Source organism: Nicotiana attenuata, chromosome 8 (genome assembly GCF_001879085.1).
Source record: "Nicotiana attenuata strain UT chromosome 8, NIATTr2, whole genome shotgun sequence".
Lineage (NCBI taxonomy): Eukaryota > Viridiplantae > Streptophyta > Magnoliopsida > Solanales > Solanaceae > Nicotiana > Nicotiana attenuata.
Genome location: NC_031996.1, coordinates 26,239,665 through 26,258,667, shown reverse-complemented (window position 1 = coordinate 26,258,667; position 19,003 = coordinate 26,239,665). Strand labels below are relative to the sequence as shown.

At 38.4% G+C, this 19,003-nt stretch overlaps 2 protein-coding genes across 3 annotated transcripts; one reads left to right on the top strand and one right to left on the bottom strand.

The window, feature by feature from the left end:
• On the top strand, positions 7,946 to 11,595 carry LOC109231095. Of its 2 annotated transcripts, none has more exons than XM_019396653.1 (9): positions 7,946 to 8,163; positions 8,278 to 8,358; positions 9,850 to 9,939; positions 10,052 to 10,218; positions 10,481 to 10,550; positions 10,728 to 10,807; positions 10,929 to 10,991; positions 11,095 to 11,171; positions 11,245 to 11,336. In XM_019396653.1, the coding sequence occupies exons 1-9, from the start codon at positions 8,086 to 8,088 to the stop codon at positions 11,298 to 11,300; spliced, it is 762 nt and encodes a 253-aa protein (XP_019252198.1). In that variant the 5' UTR covers positions 7,946 to 8,085; the 3' UTR covers positions 11,301 to 11,336. The 2 variants fall into 2 exon arrangements, with proteins under 2 accessions (XP_019252198.1, XP_019252197.1); XM_019396652.1 differs by having other exon boundaries at positions 7,948 to 8,163; positions 11,301 to 11,595.
• LOC109231096 lies at positions 11,792 to 14,667 on the bottom strand. The gene is made up of 3 exons (XM_019396654.1): positions 14,192 to 14,667; positions 12,631 to 12,759; positions 11,792 to 12,226 (listed from the first exon to the last, which is right to left on the bottom strand). The coding sequence occupies exons 1-3, from the start codon at positions 14,522 to 14,524 to the stop codon at positions 12,053 to 12,055; spliced, it is 636 nt and encodes a 211-aa protein (XP_019252199.1). The 5' UTR covers positions 14,525 to 14,667; the 3' UTR covers positions 11,792 to 12,052.

Genomic DNA, 19,003 nt, shown 5'->3' with positions numbered 1-19,003 from the left:
CCCCCCCAGCCACAGTTTTTTTTTCATGGCCTTGAGATGCTTCTTCGTTATTGAACTAATGTATCGGGATACATGTTTGCATCGGCTTGGGATTGCGGGGAGATTTTCAACGTTGAAGTCTTTCTTTATCACGCAGGGGCCGGGAATAATCTCATAAAGGGCCGGCGCCACAATTTTGGCCGGCCAGGAAGAAGAGGAGGAAGCTTTCCCCTTTTGGGGAACTGTTTTTGAAGTTTTCGCCATTAATTTGAGTGAGAGGACGCGGAGATAGGCGGAATTTGGTATCTTGTGACACTAAAAGGAACGCGAGTAGCGGATAATGAGAGAAAGGAGATGGAAAGAAGGAGATATAGAAAAATCTTAGGGATGGTTTGAAGATTGAAGTAAAGCTTTCTCTGAATTTAAACCTTATATTTATAGGCGAGCGGCGACGCTTAACGGCGCTAGTGGCCAACCACCACTGGGGAGGCATTTAATGTTTTGGGGAAGCGAACCAACGGGACGTTTCGATCTACGTCACGGGAATGGCGTCATCATTAGGGACTCCGAAAAATTGAGGTTCAAATCGTTTCTTATAATTTTACTCTAAGAAAAGCGGGGACTATCTGTATACGGTAAAATCATGTGCCCCCTATTTTGTGGGCCCAAAGGCTCACATAGAGGAACAGAAGGTTCCCGTTGAGGATAGACTCACTATGGACCGAGTTCGAGCCTGAAGGCAGAACACGAGGCTCGAAGATTTAAGTGTTCGAGGAACGTTGGAGCCTAGTGTGACCAATCCCGAGATAATATCGTTATGGGTTTGTAACAGAATGAGCAACATTCCTGCCACGTCCCCAAAATCATGGTGTAAATTCCGGAATAGATTTGTACGAATCGGTACTAGGCGGTTAGACAACTGTCCCGATAAGATTCTTTACTGTAAATAGAAATGTACCTTATTTGGGGTTCCCCTATTATATTAAGGGGACCCCAATAATTTGTAACGATCATGAATCATTGGCAAAGAATATACTATCTTACTTTATTGCTCATATTTCATCAGAATTGTCTCTTAGCTCCTTTATCTTCATTTTATTGGTCTTGTTCTTGTTGACCAACCTCGAGGCCATCACAGCTCGAGGTCGAGGCTTGTTTAAACACTGGTTTGGTTCAACTTACTTTCATCATTCACACTTCATATTTCTTGGTTATTAATTAGTATTGAATTAACTCACGTATTTTAAAAATCATAAATAAGTTTAATTGTTACTCGTATTTTTGAGGTAAAACCATATGCGATTCCATCATTAATATTCCCATTTATTACTTCTAGAATTTATTGAAGTAGGTGAAAGGCCTTCTAGCCTTCTTTGATGGATTTTTATATTTATGACTTATTCTTGATGGATTTATGCTAGTTCCTTATCAAAACAAAGGATTAGTTATTTGAATCTATTTAGTTCTTCATATAACTTTTAATACTAGTCTTGATATCAACCGATAAAGAAGATTTATGTGATGTGTTAACTGAGTTAGTCAAGATAATCAAAATTAAGTCTTGCATTTTAGTAGATTGAATCACACATGAAGTGCTTATGTATCATATAATTATGAGTAGTTGCATAAGCTAATTGAGTATTTTTGTTAGGCGTTTGTCTAGATTTTCTTATTATATTTATTTTCTTATCTCTTGAAGAAAATGACAAATTGAGTTTTCCTTTTATTAGAAGGAAATTATAAATCCCCCATATTTGGCTAGTCCTTTTTCTTAGAGGAAAAAGTTTTGTACTTCTAAAAATTAATGATCATTTCTTCTTATTCAGTAGTATCCACAATGTACCCATAAGGGGTTTGAGAGTCTTGTTTAGGAGGATAACTTATCGGAACATGTGTTAGTGTGTCGCTTGTGTTTGCCTCTTCGTGAGGTTGTTCTCTCAGTATATTGTACTCTCTTTTATATAGTGGATTGCTCATCTCCGGTCGTGGACGTAGGCCAATTGACCGAACCACGTTAAATATTTGTGTCTCTTTTTATTATCTGATTTATTGTCGTTCAACGTTTACTTTTTTTTTTTTAATCTTCTGCATGACACCTGATTATTTTAATTATAACAAGTGGTATCAGAGCGAGGTTCATCTTGGCGAGTTTAGTTCTAGCCTCAACCTATTTGACGATAATCATGATTTTTGTTTGAGAAATTTGACCGGAGTGCTACGTACGTTGAGAAAAAACTCTATGGTGGAGATTTGGAGATGCGACCTATAGAAAATTATATGAAGAAGGTGGATCAAATTTATTTTGTCAGAAAAATCAGGTCAAGGGGAGAATTATTAGGCGTTTGTCCAGATTTTCTTACCATATTTGGTTTCCTATCTCTTGAGGGAAAGGACAAAATGAGTTTTTCTTTTATTAGAAGATAATTATAAATCTCCCATATTTGGCTAGTCCATTTTCTTATACGAATTTTTTTTGTACTTCTATAAATCAATTATCATTTCTTCTCATTCAGTAGCATCCTTAATGTAGTAATAAGGGGTTTGAGAGTCTTGTTTAGGGAGAGAACTTTTCGGGACAAATGTTAGTATGTCACTTGTGTTTGCCTCTTCGTGAGGTTGTTCGCTCGATATTTTGTACTCTCTTTTATATAGTGAATTGCTTATCTCCGGCTGTGAATATAGGTCATTTGAATTTCTCTTTTATTGTATGATTTATCATCGTTCAACGTTTATTTTGCTAGCTTCCACATGACACTTAATTATTTCGATCCTAACAGTTTCTTGTTAGACATTGTACAATAGATGAATCTATTCATGAGAAGAATTTTAACTCATTGAAGATTTGGTGAGGGATAAAATAGATCGATGTCTTAATTTAATCACCAAGTGAAGTCAAGAGATCCAACTTTATTTTAATTGAGGCAAATTCAATCTTATCCTCTCTCCTTCGCTTTTAAACAAATTTATTTTAGTATCATTGTTTAGTTAACCAACTCTCGCACCTTTTATCATTTCTCAAATAGTAATAAAGCTAAATCAATTTGTTTATTAGAGAAATCAATCCCTAAGGATGCTAATTTTCTATTCTAAAATTTGACTTGTACGGAAGTTATCTTATAAGGTTGTTTAGCACCTATCAACTATTATAATCACACTGATGATAGGCTATAATTCATATTTTAGTCGCTTATTACACTCGAATTTACTGTACTTTAATTGAGTTTGCGTTTTAATCGCTAGTGTTTTGCACTAATTGTGTGTTTTATGCCTTGTAGGAGTGATTCCGAGCTATATAGATGTTATGGAATGAATTCAAGTGATTTGGAGCTTTGAAGTCTGAGTAAAAGCTCAAGGAATTAAGCCGGGATCGTATTCGGGGATCAACGGATGATAAAACAACAAAACGAAGACTCGAGTAAGCATATTGCGCACTGTCTAGTAAAATGCACATAACTTTTTGCTCAGAACTCCATTTGGGCTCCACAATATATGATTGGAAAGCTAATTCAAAGGGCTACAACTTTCATGTTTTATGTGTTTCCAAATTCGGAACGGAACATGGTGAAAAACGAGCAGACGCGCGAAGGACGCGCGAAGTCGCGCGCTAAAAAGATTGAGGCAGAAAGGTGCGCGAAGACCGCGCGAAGTCGCGCGTATGACCCGGGAAAAGTGTCCTTTTTCATATTGGAGAAGGTATAATTGTTTGGGCCTAACCCTACTTGGTATATATATATACGGGAGGACGCCACTTTGGGAGGATCGAACATATTTTGGAGGAGAATTCACGTGGAGGAACACACACCACGCTTAGGGGGAGACATATTTTGGACAAAAATTAGACCTAAGGAGGCCAGAGACACTACTTTAGGGTTAGACAATATCCTTGGAGGCAAGAACACATTGGGAGCAAGGCGGAGAATTCTTCTACAAGTTTTTCCTTCCTCTTCCTATTTTTCATTGTTGGTTATGACTTTTAGTATTGTAGTTTTACATACTATTATGAATAGCTAATTTGTTATCTAGAGTTTGATAGAACCTTTTGTAGGATAAATTCTTGTTATGTTTTTATATAATTGAGCCATAGTTTTTCTCTATTTGTTCAACTACGTTTATATTCTGGTTGATTGAAGAGCTCTCAATTAGCTGTGCCTATTTAGTATGCATAACTCGGGAGAGAGTGCATATTTAGGTAATTGTTAAACAACACCACTCCCAGAGTATATGAGGGATCAATAACCGAGGGTTTAAAGGCGGGATTAGGGATAACGAAGCCTTGGGTGCGATCTGAAGTGAGCTGTATTAAAAGCCAGCTAGCGTAGCTCGGGAGAGTGCGTCTAGCAAATTGTCGTAATTACTCGGGAGAGATTTACGGTAATAAGAGTGCTCATGATCGGTAGAGAATACTTAGGCGAAATTATAGAAGACATAGCGGGAAGGATTCCGACAATAGGGGAAATCATAACTCTAGACCTCCTTAATCTTTTCTCTAACCCTCAGTATCGTTAGTTGTTAATTTACTATTTTAATTTGTTAGTTAATTAGTTAAACAGAAGAATCTTAATATCTATAAGTTAGGAATTGTTCAAGCTTGTCTTCTTGGTGATAATGAACAGTTGTAGCTAAACCTTAGTTCTCTGTGGGATTCGACTCCGGACTTGTAAACCGGATTATATTTGCAACAACCGCATTGTCCTTTTTATAAGGCATAGTTGGGCGTGATCAGTAGGCATATAAAATTTATTGGAATTAAATCCATAAAATATTTTGGACTATATTTTAAATTCAAGATATATTAGTTCAAATAAATTTATTGGGCTAATATAATTGAATTAATTATATCAGTCCAATATATATGGATTAAATAAATAAGCCTTAATTCATTGGGCTAGCCCATTTAGTTGGGCGAGCCCACTTCATTAAGCCCAAGATGTCATCTTCCTAGAGGCCCAGTTTGGTGCCACGTGTCAAATGACGTGGTGCGCCAAGTCAAACGGAAGAGCCAATAGGATCATGCCACGTATCAAAATGACAAGGCATGCCAAGTCACACTGAAAGGCCAAAGAAATCGCGCCACGTGTGCAAGTGACATGTTCTGGCCAATCAAATANGAATTAACCATCTATTTGAACCATTGTAACCTCTCATGAGCACTTGAATTGTTTATGAACTTTGTAAAAGTTAAAGTGTGGGGTGGTTGGTTTGGCTTTTGAGTGGAACTAATGAAATAAGGAGAAAGGTGCACTGTTTTGAAAAAGTAAAAGCCACTTGAATTGAAAAAAAAAATAGCTGGATTGTTGTTAAAAAAAAAAATTCTTGATAAGTGGTGGCTCTTGACGTAAGTGTGCTTAAAGAAGTATGGGGTAATATAAATTGATGTGAAGGTGGAGTTTTGGTTTGACATAAGTATGGGGTTTAAATGTTAAAATGTATGTATTAAAGTGCTTAGGGAGGTGTAATCACTCTTATATCTAAATGTATCATACCCTTCCCGTAGCCTACATTACAACCAAATAAAGTCCTAATTGATCCAAGATTGAATGAGCTCGATTAGTGGAGTAGTACACTACGGGCAAGCTTATGGTGCATCTTTTGTGGCATATGAATGTTATTTCTGAGAGTGAGTGAATTCTTTCTATCTTGAGTTCCTAAGTGTTCTTAAATTTTATTGTGTGGAACTATTCTCTTTTGTTGTGTGAGGGCACTTGATTCATGAAGGAAAGGTAATGTCAGTCACCTCTATATTAGAGTAAGTGGGTGAGTTGTGAATAACGTGTGGTACTTGTGAGTCAAATCTTGAGGTGAAGATGTTACGCTTTTGTGCTTAGTCTATTTTAAATACTCTTGGTGTGATGAGTTAGGAGAATTGTTTAAAAAGGTCATGTCTATAAAAAAAGGTGTAGTTTGATTGCTCGAGGACGAGCAATGGTTTAAGTGTGGGGTGTTTATGATAGGCTATAATTGCATATTTTAGTCGCTTATTACACTCGAATTTACTGCACTTTAATTGAGTTTGCGCTTTAATCGCTAGTGTTTTGCACTAATTGTGTGTTTTATGCCTTGTAGGTGTGATTCCGAGCTATATAGATGTTATGGAATTAATTTAAGTGATTTGAAGCTTTGAAGTCTGAGTAAAAGCTCAAGGAATTAAGCCGGGATCTTGTTCGGGGGTTAAATTTGATAATTAAGTACGAGCGAAGACTTGAGGAGGCATATTGCGCACTGTCTAGTAAAATAGACATAACTTTTTGCTCAGAACTCTATTTGGACTCCACAATATATGGTTGGAAATCTAACTCAAAGGGCTACAACTTTCATGTTTTACGTTTTTCCAAATTCCAAACGGAACAGGGTGAAAAACCGCGGTTCCACCGCGACCGCGGTAGAACCACGGTAGAACATGGTCGCGGACAACTGAAGAATCAGAGGGCATGTTTGGCCGCGGTTCCACCGCGACCGCGGCAAAACCGCGGCAGGAGGCGGAAATTTCAGGGACTTATGTGCAAACCACGGGATTTTAAGCCCTAAACCCTATATTAAACCAAGGAAGCCGGCCAAGAAGGGGGGGGGGGGGAGGGGGACATATTTTGGACATAGATTCGACCTAAGGAGGCAAGAACATATTGGGAGCAAGACGGAGAATTCTTCTACGAGTTTTTCCTTCCTCTTCCTATTTTTCATTGTTGGTTATGACTTTTAGTATTGTAGTTTTACATACTATTATGAATAGCTAATTTGTTATCTAGAGTTTTGATAGAACCTTTTGTAGGATAAATTCTTGTTATGTATTTATATAATTGAGCCATAGCTTTTCTCTATTTGTTCAACTACGTTTACATTCTGGTTGATTGAAGAGCTCTCAATTAGCTGTGCCTATTTAGTATGCATAACTCGGGAGAGAGTGCATATTTAGGTAATTGTTGAACAACACCACTCCCAGAGTATATGAGGGATCAATAACCGAGGGTTTAAAGGCGGGATTAGGGATAACGAAGCCTTGGGTGCGATCTGAAGTGAACTGTATTAAAAGCCAGCTAGCGTAGCTCGGGAGAGTGCGTCTAGCAAATTGTCGTAATTACTCGGGAGAGATTTACGGTAATAAGAGTGCTCATGATCGGTAGAGAATACTTAGGCGAAATTATAGAAGACATAGCGGAATTCCGACAATAGGGGAAATCATAATTCTAGACCTCCGTAATCTTTTCTCTAACCCTCAGTATCGTTAGTTGTTAATTTACTATTTTAATTTGTTAGTTAAGTAGTTAAACACAAGAATCTTAATATCTATAAGTTAGGAATTGTTCAAGCTTGTCTTCTCGGTGATAGTGAACAGCTGTAGCTAAACCTTAGTTCTCTGTGGGATTCGACTCCGGACTTGTAAATCGGATATATTTGCAGCGACCGCTTAGTTCTTTTTATAAGGCATAATTGGGCGAGATCACACACCTTAATCCACTTAAGTATGAATCATAAAATTCTTTCCGCTTAAAAACTTTAAAACTTCAAAAATTTATGGTTAAAGGAAATATTAAAGATTTTAAATAATAAAAGGGTCATTACTTTTTGGAGTGAAGTAGCACTAAAATTGATAAATAAAAAATGTTAAAATACAGTAAATGGCTCATATTAATAAATGACATCATTCTAAAACACAATATACTTCATTTTATATGATCTTATTTTCTTATTAGTCCGTCTAAAGAAAATGACATACTTCTATTTGAAAACACCTTTAAAATATTTTTCATTCTATTTTTGAAGATAAATTTTTGTAACTACATAAATATTATGACATATTTAAAACTATAAGTCTCAAAAGTCTTATAACCAAAAAGATATTAATTTCAAAATTCATTTTTTTCCCCGCATAAATTAAAGCTGATCTAAAAATGATCAAATGACTAAAGTACTAGCCTGTGTCCCGGGTCGGATCAGGACAAATGCCTGGAGGCGCAGAATCAATAAAACGACATGAACTTACAAATAAATCAAAATGTTCAATTGAGTCCCCAAGTATTTGATCAAATTTGATTGGCGGGTGTTAAACTCATCCCACAGGTTTAGCCACAGGCGCAGGGTGAGCGAGCCTTGTTTGGATTGGGATATTAGATGGGGGATTTGTACGCCTTAGATTTTGACGGAGTTCTCTGTGACAGTTGTGGAGAGAGCTCTCTTTCTGCTGTTAAGGTCATATATCTTTTTACTTACAAATTCATTGCCCATTTTACTTCCCAATATTCAATTCATTGCCCCCTTTTGCCCCTTTATTATTATGTTTTTTGAATTTTGTTGGTTTTGCAGGCTGCTAAAGTAAGATGGCCCAGTCTATTCAATGGAGTGGACTCTTCTTTGGAAGATTGGATTGTGGATCAAATGCATGTGGTAAAGTTTATATTTTTCTTTCTTTCTTTGTTTTCTCTATAGGTCCTATGCTTTTTAGGAGTGGTTTAGCCTTTCAGAGATTTATAAATTTTAGAAAATCACTTTTTGTTACTTTTTATTTGTATTTGCACTATATAGGCGTGAGATGAGTGTAAATGGAGTAACATGATCAGTCAGGATTCATATAGCCGATCCAATCTTGTTTGGGACTGAAGCTTAAGTAGTAGTAGTAGTAGTAGTAGTTGTTGATGTCGTCTTTCTTTTCTCTTTTTGTGTTAACTTGTCAAAGTATTATTCTTTCTTTGTTCATTTCCTTTTCGAGATACATTGGAATGAGTCTAGTTCATATTTCTACTTGATCTTGTTTCCATATTTAATTTTGAAACTTAGCTACTTAAGTACTTCTTAGAAAGTCAAAGTATAAGTGAAGTAGCTAAAAGAAAGCCGTTCGTGTAGATGAAGGAGATACATTTCTAGTACTGGTGCTATTGGGCAAGCTCTTTACATTAATTTGGTTTAGACTCGACTATAATGTTGTTATGCTATAGGTTGTGTTAAGCATGCTTCTTTGACAGGAAAACAAACTTCCTTTCCATGAGAACTGTCACTACTATAAAGAGCGCAAGAATCACACATTGACTATAATGTCATCGCCAGTTCAGTGCATACTTCACATGAGTTTGGCTTTATCGTAAATCTATTGCTAAATATTCTTAGCATATCCAACTGGGTTTGGCCTTGGCTAGTAGTGTTGCTGTGTTGGTGCGTCATCTGTGTGTATAATCATGTGAACTGTTGAAATCAGTCATGTCGTCAATGGACCAATGATCCCTCTGGGTGCTATGAAATAGCAAAAACCAGGTGAAATATGCATTTCAAATTCATAAGTGTGTCGTACTTAAAATTGCTGATGGTTCTCTGAAACTTTCATGCTTTTGACTCTCAGCAATGGGTTTTCCTTTGATTTATTTATCTTTTGGGTGGGGGTACCCTGTGAATTAGGGGAGGGAACAGAAGTAGAGAGGAGAAATTATGTAATATTTGAATTATCCATCTAAGTTGTGCAGAGTGGGGTTACAACCACTAGACTGTTACACCAATACCGAAATTCTTATTTTGCAGTATCATTTTATTGGAAATGCGCCCCCCCCCCCCTCCCTTTTGTCATTCTGCTCATAGTATGCTTATTCTTCCTTGGCTGCATATTTGGCATTCTTAGAACTGATTTTTCATTCCGTTAATAACTTGAACAGAAGTGTTTTGAATAGCATTTTGATAATAATTGCACAAATACTGTTTTAATCTTTTGTTAGAGTTAATCTTTTACAGTCACATAAATGACAAATATCATCACCATTTTGTCAGAGTTAATCTTTTGTTTGCGAGGGAACTACTTTCTACTATAGTAACAATCATATTTGAGATCCATATACGGGTGTTAATTGTGTTTGCAGTCATATAGAAATGATAAAACCTTCAAACTTTCTGCAGGTTAGACCTGTGGTGGAAACTGGATATGAAAATCTTTTACTTGTGAGGTTGCTCTTAGAGACGAGAATTCCTTCAATTCGCAAGTCTTCGGTGGGTACAAGAAAAAAGATTAGAAGTGTCTTGGATTTGATGACGCAAATCTATTCATTTCAGTAGATGTATCTTAAAATTTCTCGAGGTGATGGCTGTCTTAACGTAATAGGTTGCAGAGGGACTAACAGTTGAGGGAATACTTGAGAACTGGGCAAAGATAAAACCCATTATAATGGCAGAATGGGATGAAGACAGGGATTTTCTTATAGATCTTTTTGGTAAGGTTAGAGATGAATGGATGGACAATGATTTGGCTACTTGGATTGGTGCAAACAGGTAAGTCTAGTTGTTGATCATGTTTGTAAGATCAAATCAACCACTTGAGGGTCCTGATTAGCCCTAATCTCTTCGCTAATTTGTAATCCGTTAATGAACATAAAGAAATACAGAAAGACAAACGCTATATTAGTCACCTACATTTATGTCCTGAACACGATATCATAAGTTGGTTGCTGCTCATTTTATTGTCATTCTTAGAATCATGGCAAAAATTTTACTGTGTTGAAAAATACTAAAAAATTTACTGCTTTCTCTACAGGTTTTATCCTGGAGTTCCTGATGCACTGAAATTTGCAAGTTCAAAGCTCTATATAGTCACTACGAAGCAGGTTTGCTAGAATGTGCACACCTGAAGGAAATATATTTCAAACTAATTTATCCTGTTTTTTAAATCTTTAGCTAGTTCTTGAGGAATGAGGAATTGAAATCGTAGAGCGTTGAGTTAAACTGTTGAATCTAATATTTATACTCTGAATCTGACATGGATTCTCCACTTCCATTTGCAGAGCCGCTTTGCAGATGCATTACTTAGAGAGCTTGCTGGGATAACTATTCCAGCTGAAAGGATATATGGTCTGGGCACAGGGTAAGTTTACTTTACGCATGTGAGCTTGGATTAAGCTAATTGCAATAGCAAGAGACATTATCATCCGTGTTGCTTATCTCAAGCATATACTCGTGCTCACATGATACTTCTTTTTTATCAGCCCTAAAGTGAAAGTGCTTCAGCAACTTCAGGAAATGCCAGAACACCAGGGTCTGACCCTACAGTAAGATTTTTATAGTATCAGAACTACTCAAACTTCTTTTGGATAGCCATATGGGTTCTACTGAGTGAAATTAAGTGCGTCCACTTTTGTCAATGTTGATCAGCTTTGTGGAAGACCGACTTGCTACTTTAAAGAATGTGATTAAAGAGTCCGAGTTGGATGGATGGAACTTGTATTTAGGTGACTTACCATACTCTCTTTGTTTCTTATAGATGCATCGTACTAATTCATTTTCTTTCCTCTTGCGGTTCAGTTTTATTGGCAAATTGCTATGTTGTACTGATTGCTGATCTGATTTTCCGGAAGTAGGGGACTGGGGTTACAATACTCAAAAGGAAAGGGAGGAGGCTGCTAGCATTCCCAGAATTCGCCTTCTTGGGCTCTCTGACTTCAGCAATAAGCTGAAATAATCTTGTATTCTTCCAATTAACTTGCCTTTTTTATTAAATGAGAGGGTCTGCTGCAATATTCTCCGATATCCGTAATTTTCTTACAAAATTATGTATTCAGCATCTTGCCCGCTCTGGTCATCCCAATGTATACACAATTTAGTTTGTGGGATGGTTTATGTTATGCTTGAATAAAAATAATTTTATCTTCAGGATTTAGAGAATGCTCTCTCAAGGTCCAAACCTCCATTCATAAATCATAATGAGTTTTAACTTCCGTGTCACCTAAGAGATAATTATAGGTAGCTGGCTATATAAGTAGAACTAGCTACCTAGAAAATAAGACAGGCAACCTGCTAGAACAAGTTAAATTACATTAGCCTGTTCTAAATAAGTCCAATCCAATCATAATTGGTGAACAACATACACTCCCTTATAAGATGTCATTACTCCAACAACAGATATTTCCCAGCAGAATGTTCATTGATCAAAATCAAAAGAATTCGTTGATATAAATGGACGTATACAGCTTACTTTTCAAATAGAGCACAAATTGTAAACTCACAGAGGAGGAGATTGTGTAAGATGCCAGCCATGTACACCTGCCTTCTGATAATACACCTTAGAATATAATTGATCAAAATTAGTTGTGGATTAGATTTTTTCTGGTTATTACAACTCATTATGCCTATTCTTCTCTTTTGAGCTGGTATGATCCAGTTTACTTTTCTCAGTCTGGATCTTCTCAAATGCTTCTTCAAAAGGAGGATCCCCTGGTCTTCGAAAAAGTTGGTCCCCTAATTTAACCTCATATGCTTCTGGTTGGCTTAACAAGAACTCTTTCAACTGCAAAATGGAGGAAAATAAGAGATTCTCAAATTTTTTAGCACACAGAACTTATTACTCTCTGAAATACCAACTAATGCATCGTCCCAAAATCAAGAAGAACTGAATAATGTAAAACCATGCAATAAAGATGCATTTGAGGGCTAAAATTTAAAGCAAAACTAAAGCCTTGATATTCATCATACAAGTGTTCTGATATTTGTTTGATGGTCGAGTACTGTTCTTCACAAAAGCTATATATCCATGATATTCTTTCGTCAGTTGATATTGCAAAATGATGCTAACTTCTACCTAATCCCTGATAGTTTTGAGCCATTAGAAGTTAGAACAACTATTTGCTTCAAGGATCAATAGGCAGTTAGCAGGTAAAGAATAAGATACCAGATTTGGGAGGTTAGACAAACCTCTATAGTATCTTGGCCTTTCTCCATTGTGAACATGATCGTGCTCACATCGACGCCCATGAATTTTGCCTCAATTGCTCCAGTTCTTGCTAGTTTTGTCCATTTCATGGCTATTTCAGAGACCTTCTCCTGTTAACAAGTTTGATTTCAATTAATAAAACATTTACTTTGCAGTCCTATCTAAGCCTCTGCAAACTAGATGCCCTTCTTTTCAATCAACTATGCTTCAATCCTAAATCAGTTTGGGTCAGATTAAACAATCCTTATATTTGTTCCATTCTATCTAAGGTCCATTTCACTCTAATACTAAATAATTTTCCTTTTAAGACAAATTAGAATATATCTAAATCTCACTCTTATCTCTACACATATAACTAGTCAGAGATAAAAATGGCAGCCCGATGCACTATGCTCGTGCGCGGGGTCCGGGGAAGTGCCCGATCACAAGGGTCTATTGTACGCAGCCTTCCTTACCTTGCATTTTTGCAAGAGGCTGTTTCCACGGCTCAAACTTGCGGCCTCTATAACTATAATAAGTCAGAGATAGAATTAACAAAAAAAGCTGCTATAATTAATCCATTTCCTGTAGCTTTTTATTGCCTGAAACGTCCCTTCTAAAACAGAAAAGAGAAGTTCTAGATCTACCATATTCTGCTCTTGGTCAACTCATATTTTCTTGTTCTACTTATAATCCGAATCGATCCGAATGGGCAGAGGCGGATATAAGATTTAATGTTATGGATTCAAGGTTCAAAATACTTTAAAAAAATGGGTTCAAAATATAATATATATCTACTACCAGGGAAATTGCGGGTTCAATCGAACCCATCCCTATTACCAGGGATCGATCCAGTGTTTCGGCATCTGGTTTATCCAAACACGATATTTTCAATGCTGAATATAGAAGTTTACATGAAAACACCACAAATTAAAATCTCGACTCTGGAAAATACACCAGTCACTGCAAATGGATGCAGAGAATTTGGATAGTTTACTCCCACTAGCTAGGTATTGAGATGCAGTTGGTAGATTTCTCTTGCAACGAGGCAATTACTTCGTGTGTCCTAAAATACTTGTCACTTTTAACTTCTCCAGATTCAAACTAATGAACTTTGACCCATATTTTAACATGTATTTTTTTACCATATTGAAATGAGAAGAAATTGCAAATTATAAATAGTACTTTTCGTATAATTTTCTAATATTTAAATATTAATTGAAAAATATTAAATTTACCTAATATAAATTAGCTAAAATTAGTTAAATTAACTCTCGAAAATCAAAACTTGTATTTTACTAGATTCTATGTTCTAAGTAGGAATATCAATATAACTCGTCATTACTCATCACATTATTCCGTACTAATCCGAATTAACAAAGAAGTAACAATGTAGAAATTAAAATTGAGTTTAAGTTTATGCTGACGGTGAATAAATTATGTGATATGCTAAAAATTTATAAATAACATGTTATCACCGAGTGTCCGAGCATAAGAAAATATTCAAATTGGCAATGTGTATAAATTGGATCCATTGAAATTTAGAGGTAAAGCAAGAGATACCGGAGTCCGACGAGTTCCAAGTCGTAGTTTGACAAATCCAAAAACCGGACCCGACTGCTGCTTCATCATTTCCGATTGAATTGCCGACGGACTCATTGTGCTAAAATCCATCTGCGGCGGATCGAAATCGGATTCGGCCGATTTCTTTCGGCCCCATTCTCTCCAAGCTTCATCTTCCTCATCGTCAACGACGTCGTCGAGATCGTCGGAGATTTGGATTCTCCGTTGAGCTCCATGGGCAAATCGGTAAATAATTCCAGTTTCAGTGGCGAATAATAACAGCACCAAACAAATAACTGTTGGTGAATTAATTTGTAGTATTTGCTTTCTCATTGTGCCAATGATTTTTTTTCAGTTAGCGATTTCGTTTATTATAAATTATAATGCTTTGCGTGTCGTGGATAAATAGGTTTTGGGAAATTACGTGCTGGAAAGTGGAAGTGTGCATTATTCTGATTTCTGAGCATGAAGGCACGATTTGCATGAATGTTCTACTTCACTTTTTTCTAATTTTCTTTTGTTAGAATGTGTTTTCCAATAAGGAATATTTTTCTTTACATAGGTAACATTAGAAGATGTCAGTAGATTATGATGAGAACTTTTCGCCTCGTTTGTTTATTTAACAATTAAGACAATTAAAACATCTGAATCTGAACACATATTTGAATATCAAAATATGTATTAAGATTAAGATATCTGAATATTAAGATGTGTATTTAAATAAAATACTAAATCTAAAATTCTGTCGCACACATATAAAATACCAAATCTAAAATGCTACAGGCTCAATAGGCGGCGGTAGCTCAGTTACAGAACCAAATCTGCGCACCAAGCAGAATTGAACCCGATCCGTCCCGAGAAATCACCCGCAGGAACGAACCAATCGCAGAGAGGTCGAATGGAAACGAGTTGGGGACTAACCCCGAGATCATAAAAATGCTCGAGGAGTTGACAAAACGGATAGAATCAGGGGAGAAGAAAATCGAAGCAAATGACAAAAACATAGAAACCTACAATTCCAGGGTCGACCAAATCCTGGGAGCGTCGCCGATACTGAAAGGCTTGGATTCTAAGAAGTTCGTGCAAAAACCTTTCCCTCCGAGTGCGGCTCCGAAGCCAATCCCTACAAAATTCCCCATGCCCGAGATTCCTAAGTACAACGGAACGACCGACCCAAACGAGCATCTTACCTCCTACACGTGCGCCATCAAAGGGAACGACTTGGAGGATGATGAGATCGAGTCTGTCTTGTTGAAGAAATTCGGAGAGACCCTGTCAAAGGGAGCTATGATATGGTATCAACACTTGCCTCTTAATTCTATTGACTCATTTTGCTATGCTTACAGGCTCTTTCGTGAAAGCACACGCCGGGGCTATAAGGGTTGAGACCAGGAAGTCAGACCTTTTAAAGTAAGACAAAAGGATAATGAGATGCTCAAAGAGTTCGTGTCATGGTTTCAAATGGAACGGATGGACCTGCCACCGGTCGCTGATAATTGGGCCGTTAAAGCTTTCACCCCAGAGACTTAATGTTCGAAGCTCGGTGGCTTCACATCAGTTGAAGCAAAATCTGATAGAATATCCGGCTATTACTTGGGCCGACGTGCATAATCGGTATCAATCAAAAATTAGAGTTGAAGATGATCAACTTGGGACCCCTTCGGGGTCCGTGTATCCTGTTAGATTCGTCGACGGAGTCAAGAGAGATATCGACCATGAACCGAGGTCAAACGGGGATCGGTATCAGCCTTACAGTAGAGATCGAAGAAGCAGTGAGTCGGGGCAAAATTCTATGTGAAGTGAACGGAGAAGTGATCGAGGTCAGAGCAACCGGGGACTCATGAACAAGAACGGTTTCGACAAGCCTATCGGGCCTAAGGAAGCACCGAGGTTATAGGAATATAACTTTAAAGTCGATGTTGCTGCCATTATATCGGCTATCGGACGCATCAAGGACACCAGATGGCCTCGACCCCTACAATCCGATCCTACCCAAAAGAATCCTAACCAGATGTGCAAATATCATGGCACTCACGGCCACAAAATAGAGGATTGCCGACAGTTAAGAGAGGAAGTAGCCCGGCTATTCAACAACGGGCACCTTCAAGAATCCCTTAGCGACCGAGCCAAGAACCATTTCAGGAATAGGGATTCTAATAAACAGACCAAAGAAGTAGAACCTCAACACGTCATTAACATGATCATCAGTGGGGTCGATGTCCCTCAAGGGACGATGTTGAAACGCACCAGGGTATCCATCACAAGGGGAAAACGTACTCGAGATTACATACCGGAAGGAACCTTGGCTTTCAACGACGAGGACGTAGAAGGGATCGTGCAGCCCCACAACGATGCACTGGTAATATCTGTACTCATAAATAAATATCGAGTTAAGCGCGTGTTAATTGATCCAGGTAGCTCGGACAACATCATCCGATCAAGGGTCGTAGAATAACTCGGCCTACAAGATCAAATCGTACCTGCAGTCTAAGTTCTAAACAGATTCAACATGGCATGTGAAACCACTAAGGGAGAGATAACATTACCAGTGAATGCCGCCGGAACCATCCAGGAAACCAAATTTTATGTGATCGAAGGGGACATGAGGTACAACGCCCTGTTCGGGAGGCCATGGATCCACAATATGAGGGCAGTACCCTTGACTTTGCACCAATTGTTGAAATTCCCAACACTGGGAGGGATTAAAACAATCTACGGGGAGCATCCAACCGCAAAGGAAATGTTTGCGGTCGAAGAGGCGATTTCGATATCCGCACTTACAATGACAATTGGCCCAAGTTTGGTCACAAAACAAGAAGATAAATAACAATTACCGACACCAGCCCCGACCCAATCGGAGAAACAGGGGACTGATGAAGACGATGACTACGGGGTTCCCAGGTCTGTTTTTAGCCCCCGATGATTTCGACGCCACTAAATCAATGGTCGAGGAGCTAGAACATGTCATATTGATCGAGCATTTACCCGATCGAAAGGTATACCTGGGCACGGGGTTAAGTCCCGAGCTCAGGAAAAAACTCATTCAATTTCTTATAGCTAACATAGATTGTTTTGCTTGGTCCCACCTTGATATGACAGGGATCCCGCCGAAGATAACCACTCACAAGCTAAGCCTGGACCCGAAATTCCACCCGGTCAAGCAGAAGAGGAGACCCCAGTCCGAGGTCAAACATGCTTTCATCATGGACGAGGTATCTAAACTCCTTAAAATAGGGTCCATTTGGGAGGTTAAATACCCGGATTGGTTAGCAAACATAGTAGTAGTCCCTAAAAAGGGGAATAGATTAAGAATGTGTGTAGATTATAACGATTTGAATAAGGCATGTCCCAAAGACTCCTTCCTTTCCCCGACATCGATCGCATGATCGATGCCACGGTCGGCCACGAGATCCTCAGTTTTCTCAACGCCTACTCTGGGTACAACCAAATACGAATGATCAGGAAAAAACCTCCTTCATCACTAAGTACGGCACATACTGCTATAACGAGATGCCACTTGAATTAAAAAATGCCGGTGCTTCTTATCAACGCCTAGTAAACCAGATGTTTGAGGAACAAATAGGAAAATCAATGGAGTATACTTGTACTTGGAAGTATCGGAGATAGCGGTAAGTGAAGTCCTGTTCCGGGAAGAGCAAGGTACGCGATTTTCAATTTACTATGTTAGCAGGACTGTAGGTGAGGCCGAAACTAGGTACCCTCACCTAGAAAAATTAGCGCTCGCTTTGCTAAGTGCCTCTAGGAAGTTGAAACCATATTTTCAGTGTCATCCTATATATGTTGTGACTACTTACCCATTGCAAAATATAATGCATAAACTCGAGCTCTCGGGGCGTTTGGCCAAATGGGCCGTGGAAATCAGCGGGTACGAGATTGAATATCGACCCCGGACAACCATTAAATCTCAAATTTTGGCAGATTTCGTGGCTGATTTAACGCCAGCCCTAGCACCCAAGGTCGAAAGAGAGTTGCTGGTGAACTCGGGGACGTCTTCGGGAATTTGGACCCTCTTTACGGACGACGCCTCGAACGCAAAAGGGTTTGGACTTGGCATCGTATTGAAACCACCAACAGGTAATGCATTTAGACAATCTATTAGGACTAAAACGAGGCCGAATTTGAGGCCATGATTGCAGGTCTCGAACTGGCTAAAAGCTTGGGGGCAGAGGTGATCGAAGCTAAGTGCGACTCCCTCCTCGTGGTGAACCAAGTTAATGGGGCATTCGAGGTCAGAGAAGAACGGATGAAAAGGTATCTAGACAAATTGCATGTGACATTACATCGATTCAAGGAGTGGACTTTGCAACACGTACCTAGGGATCAAAACAGCTAGGCCGATGCCCTTGCTAACTTAGGGCCGTCGGTCGAAGACGGTGATTTCAACTCGGGGGCAGTCGTAAAACTCATGAGATCACTAGTGGAAGAAGGCCATGCCGAGATAAACTCAACAAGCCTAACTTGGGAATGGAGAAACAAATATATAGAATATATGAATACCGGGAAATTGCCCTCAGATCCAAAAGAGTCGAGAGCCCTTCATACGAAAGCTGCCCGGTTTAGTTTATCCGATGACGGAACCCTGTTCAGAAGAACATTCGATGGCCCACTCGCGATATGTCTGGGGCTAGGAGATACCGAGTACATTCTGAGGGAAATCCACGAAGGCACATGTGGAAACTATTCAGGCTCCGAATAATTGGTTCGAAAAATAATCAGAGCCGGCTACTACTGGATCGATATGGAAAAGGACGCGAAGGAGTTCGTGCGGGAATGTGATGAATGTCAAAGAGA

Bases quoted from the DNA above. Each gene is read 5' to 3' on its own strand.
- LOC109231096 (XM_019396654.1), bottom strand. From the start codon at position 14,524: ATGAGAAAGCAAATACTACAAATTAATTCACCAACAGTTATTTGTTTG. The intron at 12,760-14,191 runs GTATCTCTTGCT...ACTTGTTAACAG, and splicing joins TTGGAACTCGTCGGACTCCG to GAGAAGGTCTCTGAAATAGC. The intron at 12,227-12,630 runs GTTTGTCTAACC...TCCATTTTGCAG, and splicing joins AAGGCCAAGATACTATAGAG to TTGAAAGAGTTCTTGTTAAG.
- LOC109231095 (XM_019396652.1), top strand. From the start codon at position 8,086: ATGGGGGATTTGTACGCCTTAGATTTTGACGGAGTTCTCTGTGACAGT. The intron at 8,164-8,277 runs GTCATATATCTT...TTGGTTTTGCAG, and splicing joins GCTCTCTTTCTGCTGTTAAG to GCTGCTAAAGTAAGATGGCC. The intron at 8,359-9,849 runs GTAAAGTTTATA...AACTTTCTGCAG, and splicing joins TTGTGGATCAAATGCATGTG to GTTAGACCTGTGGTGGAAAC.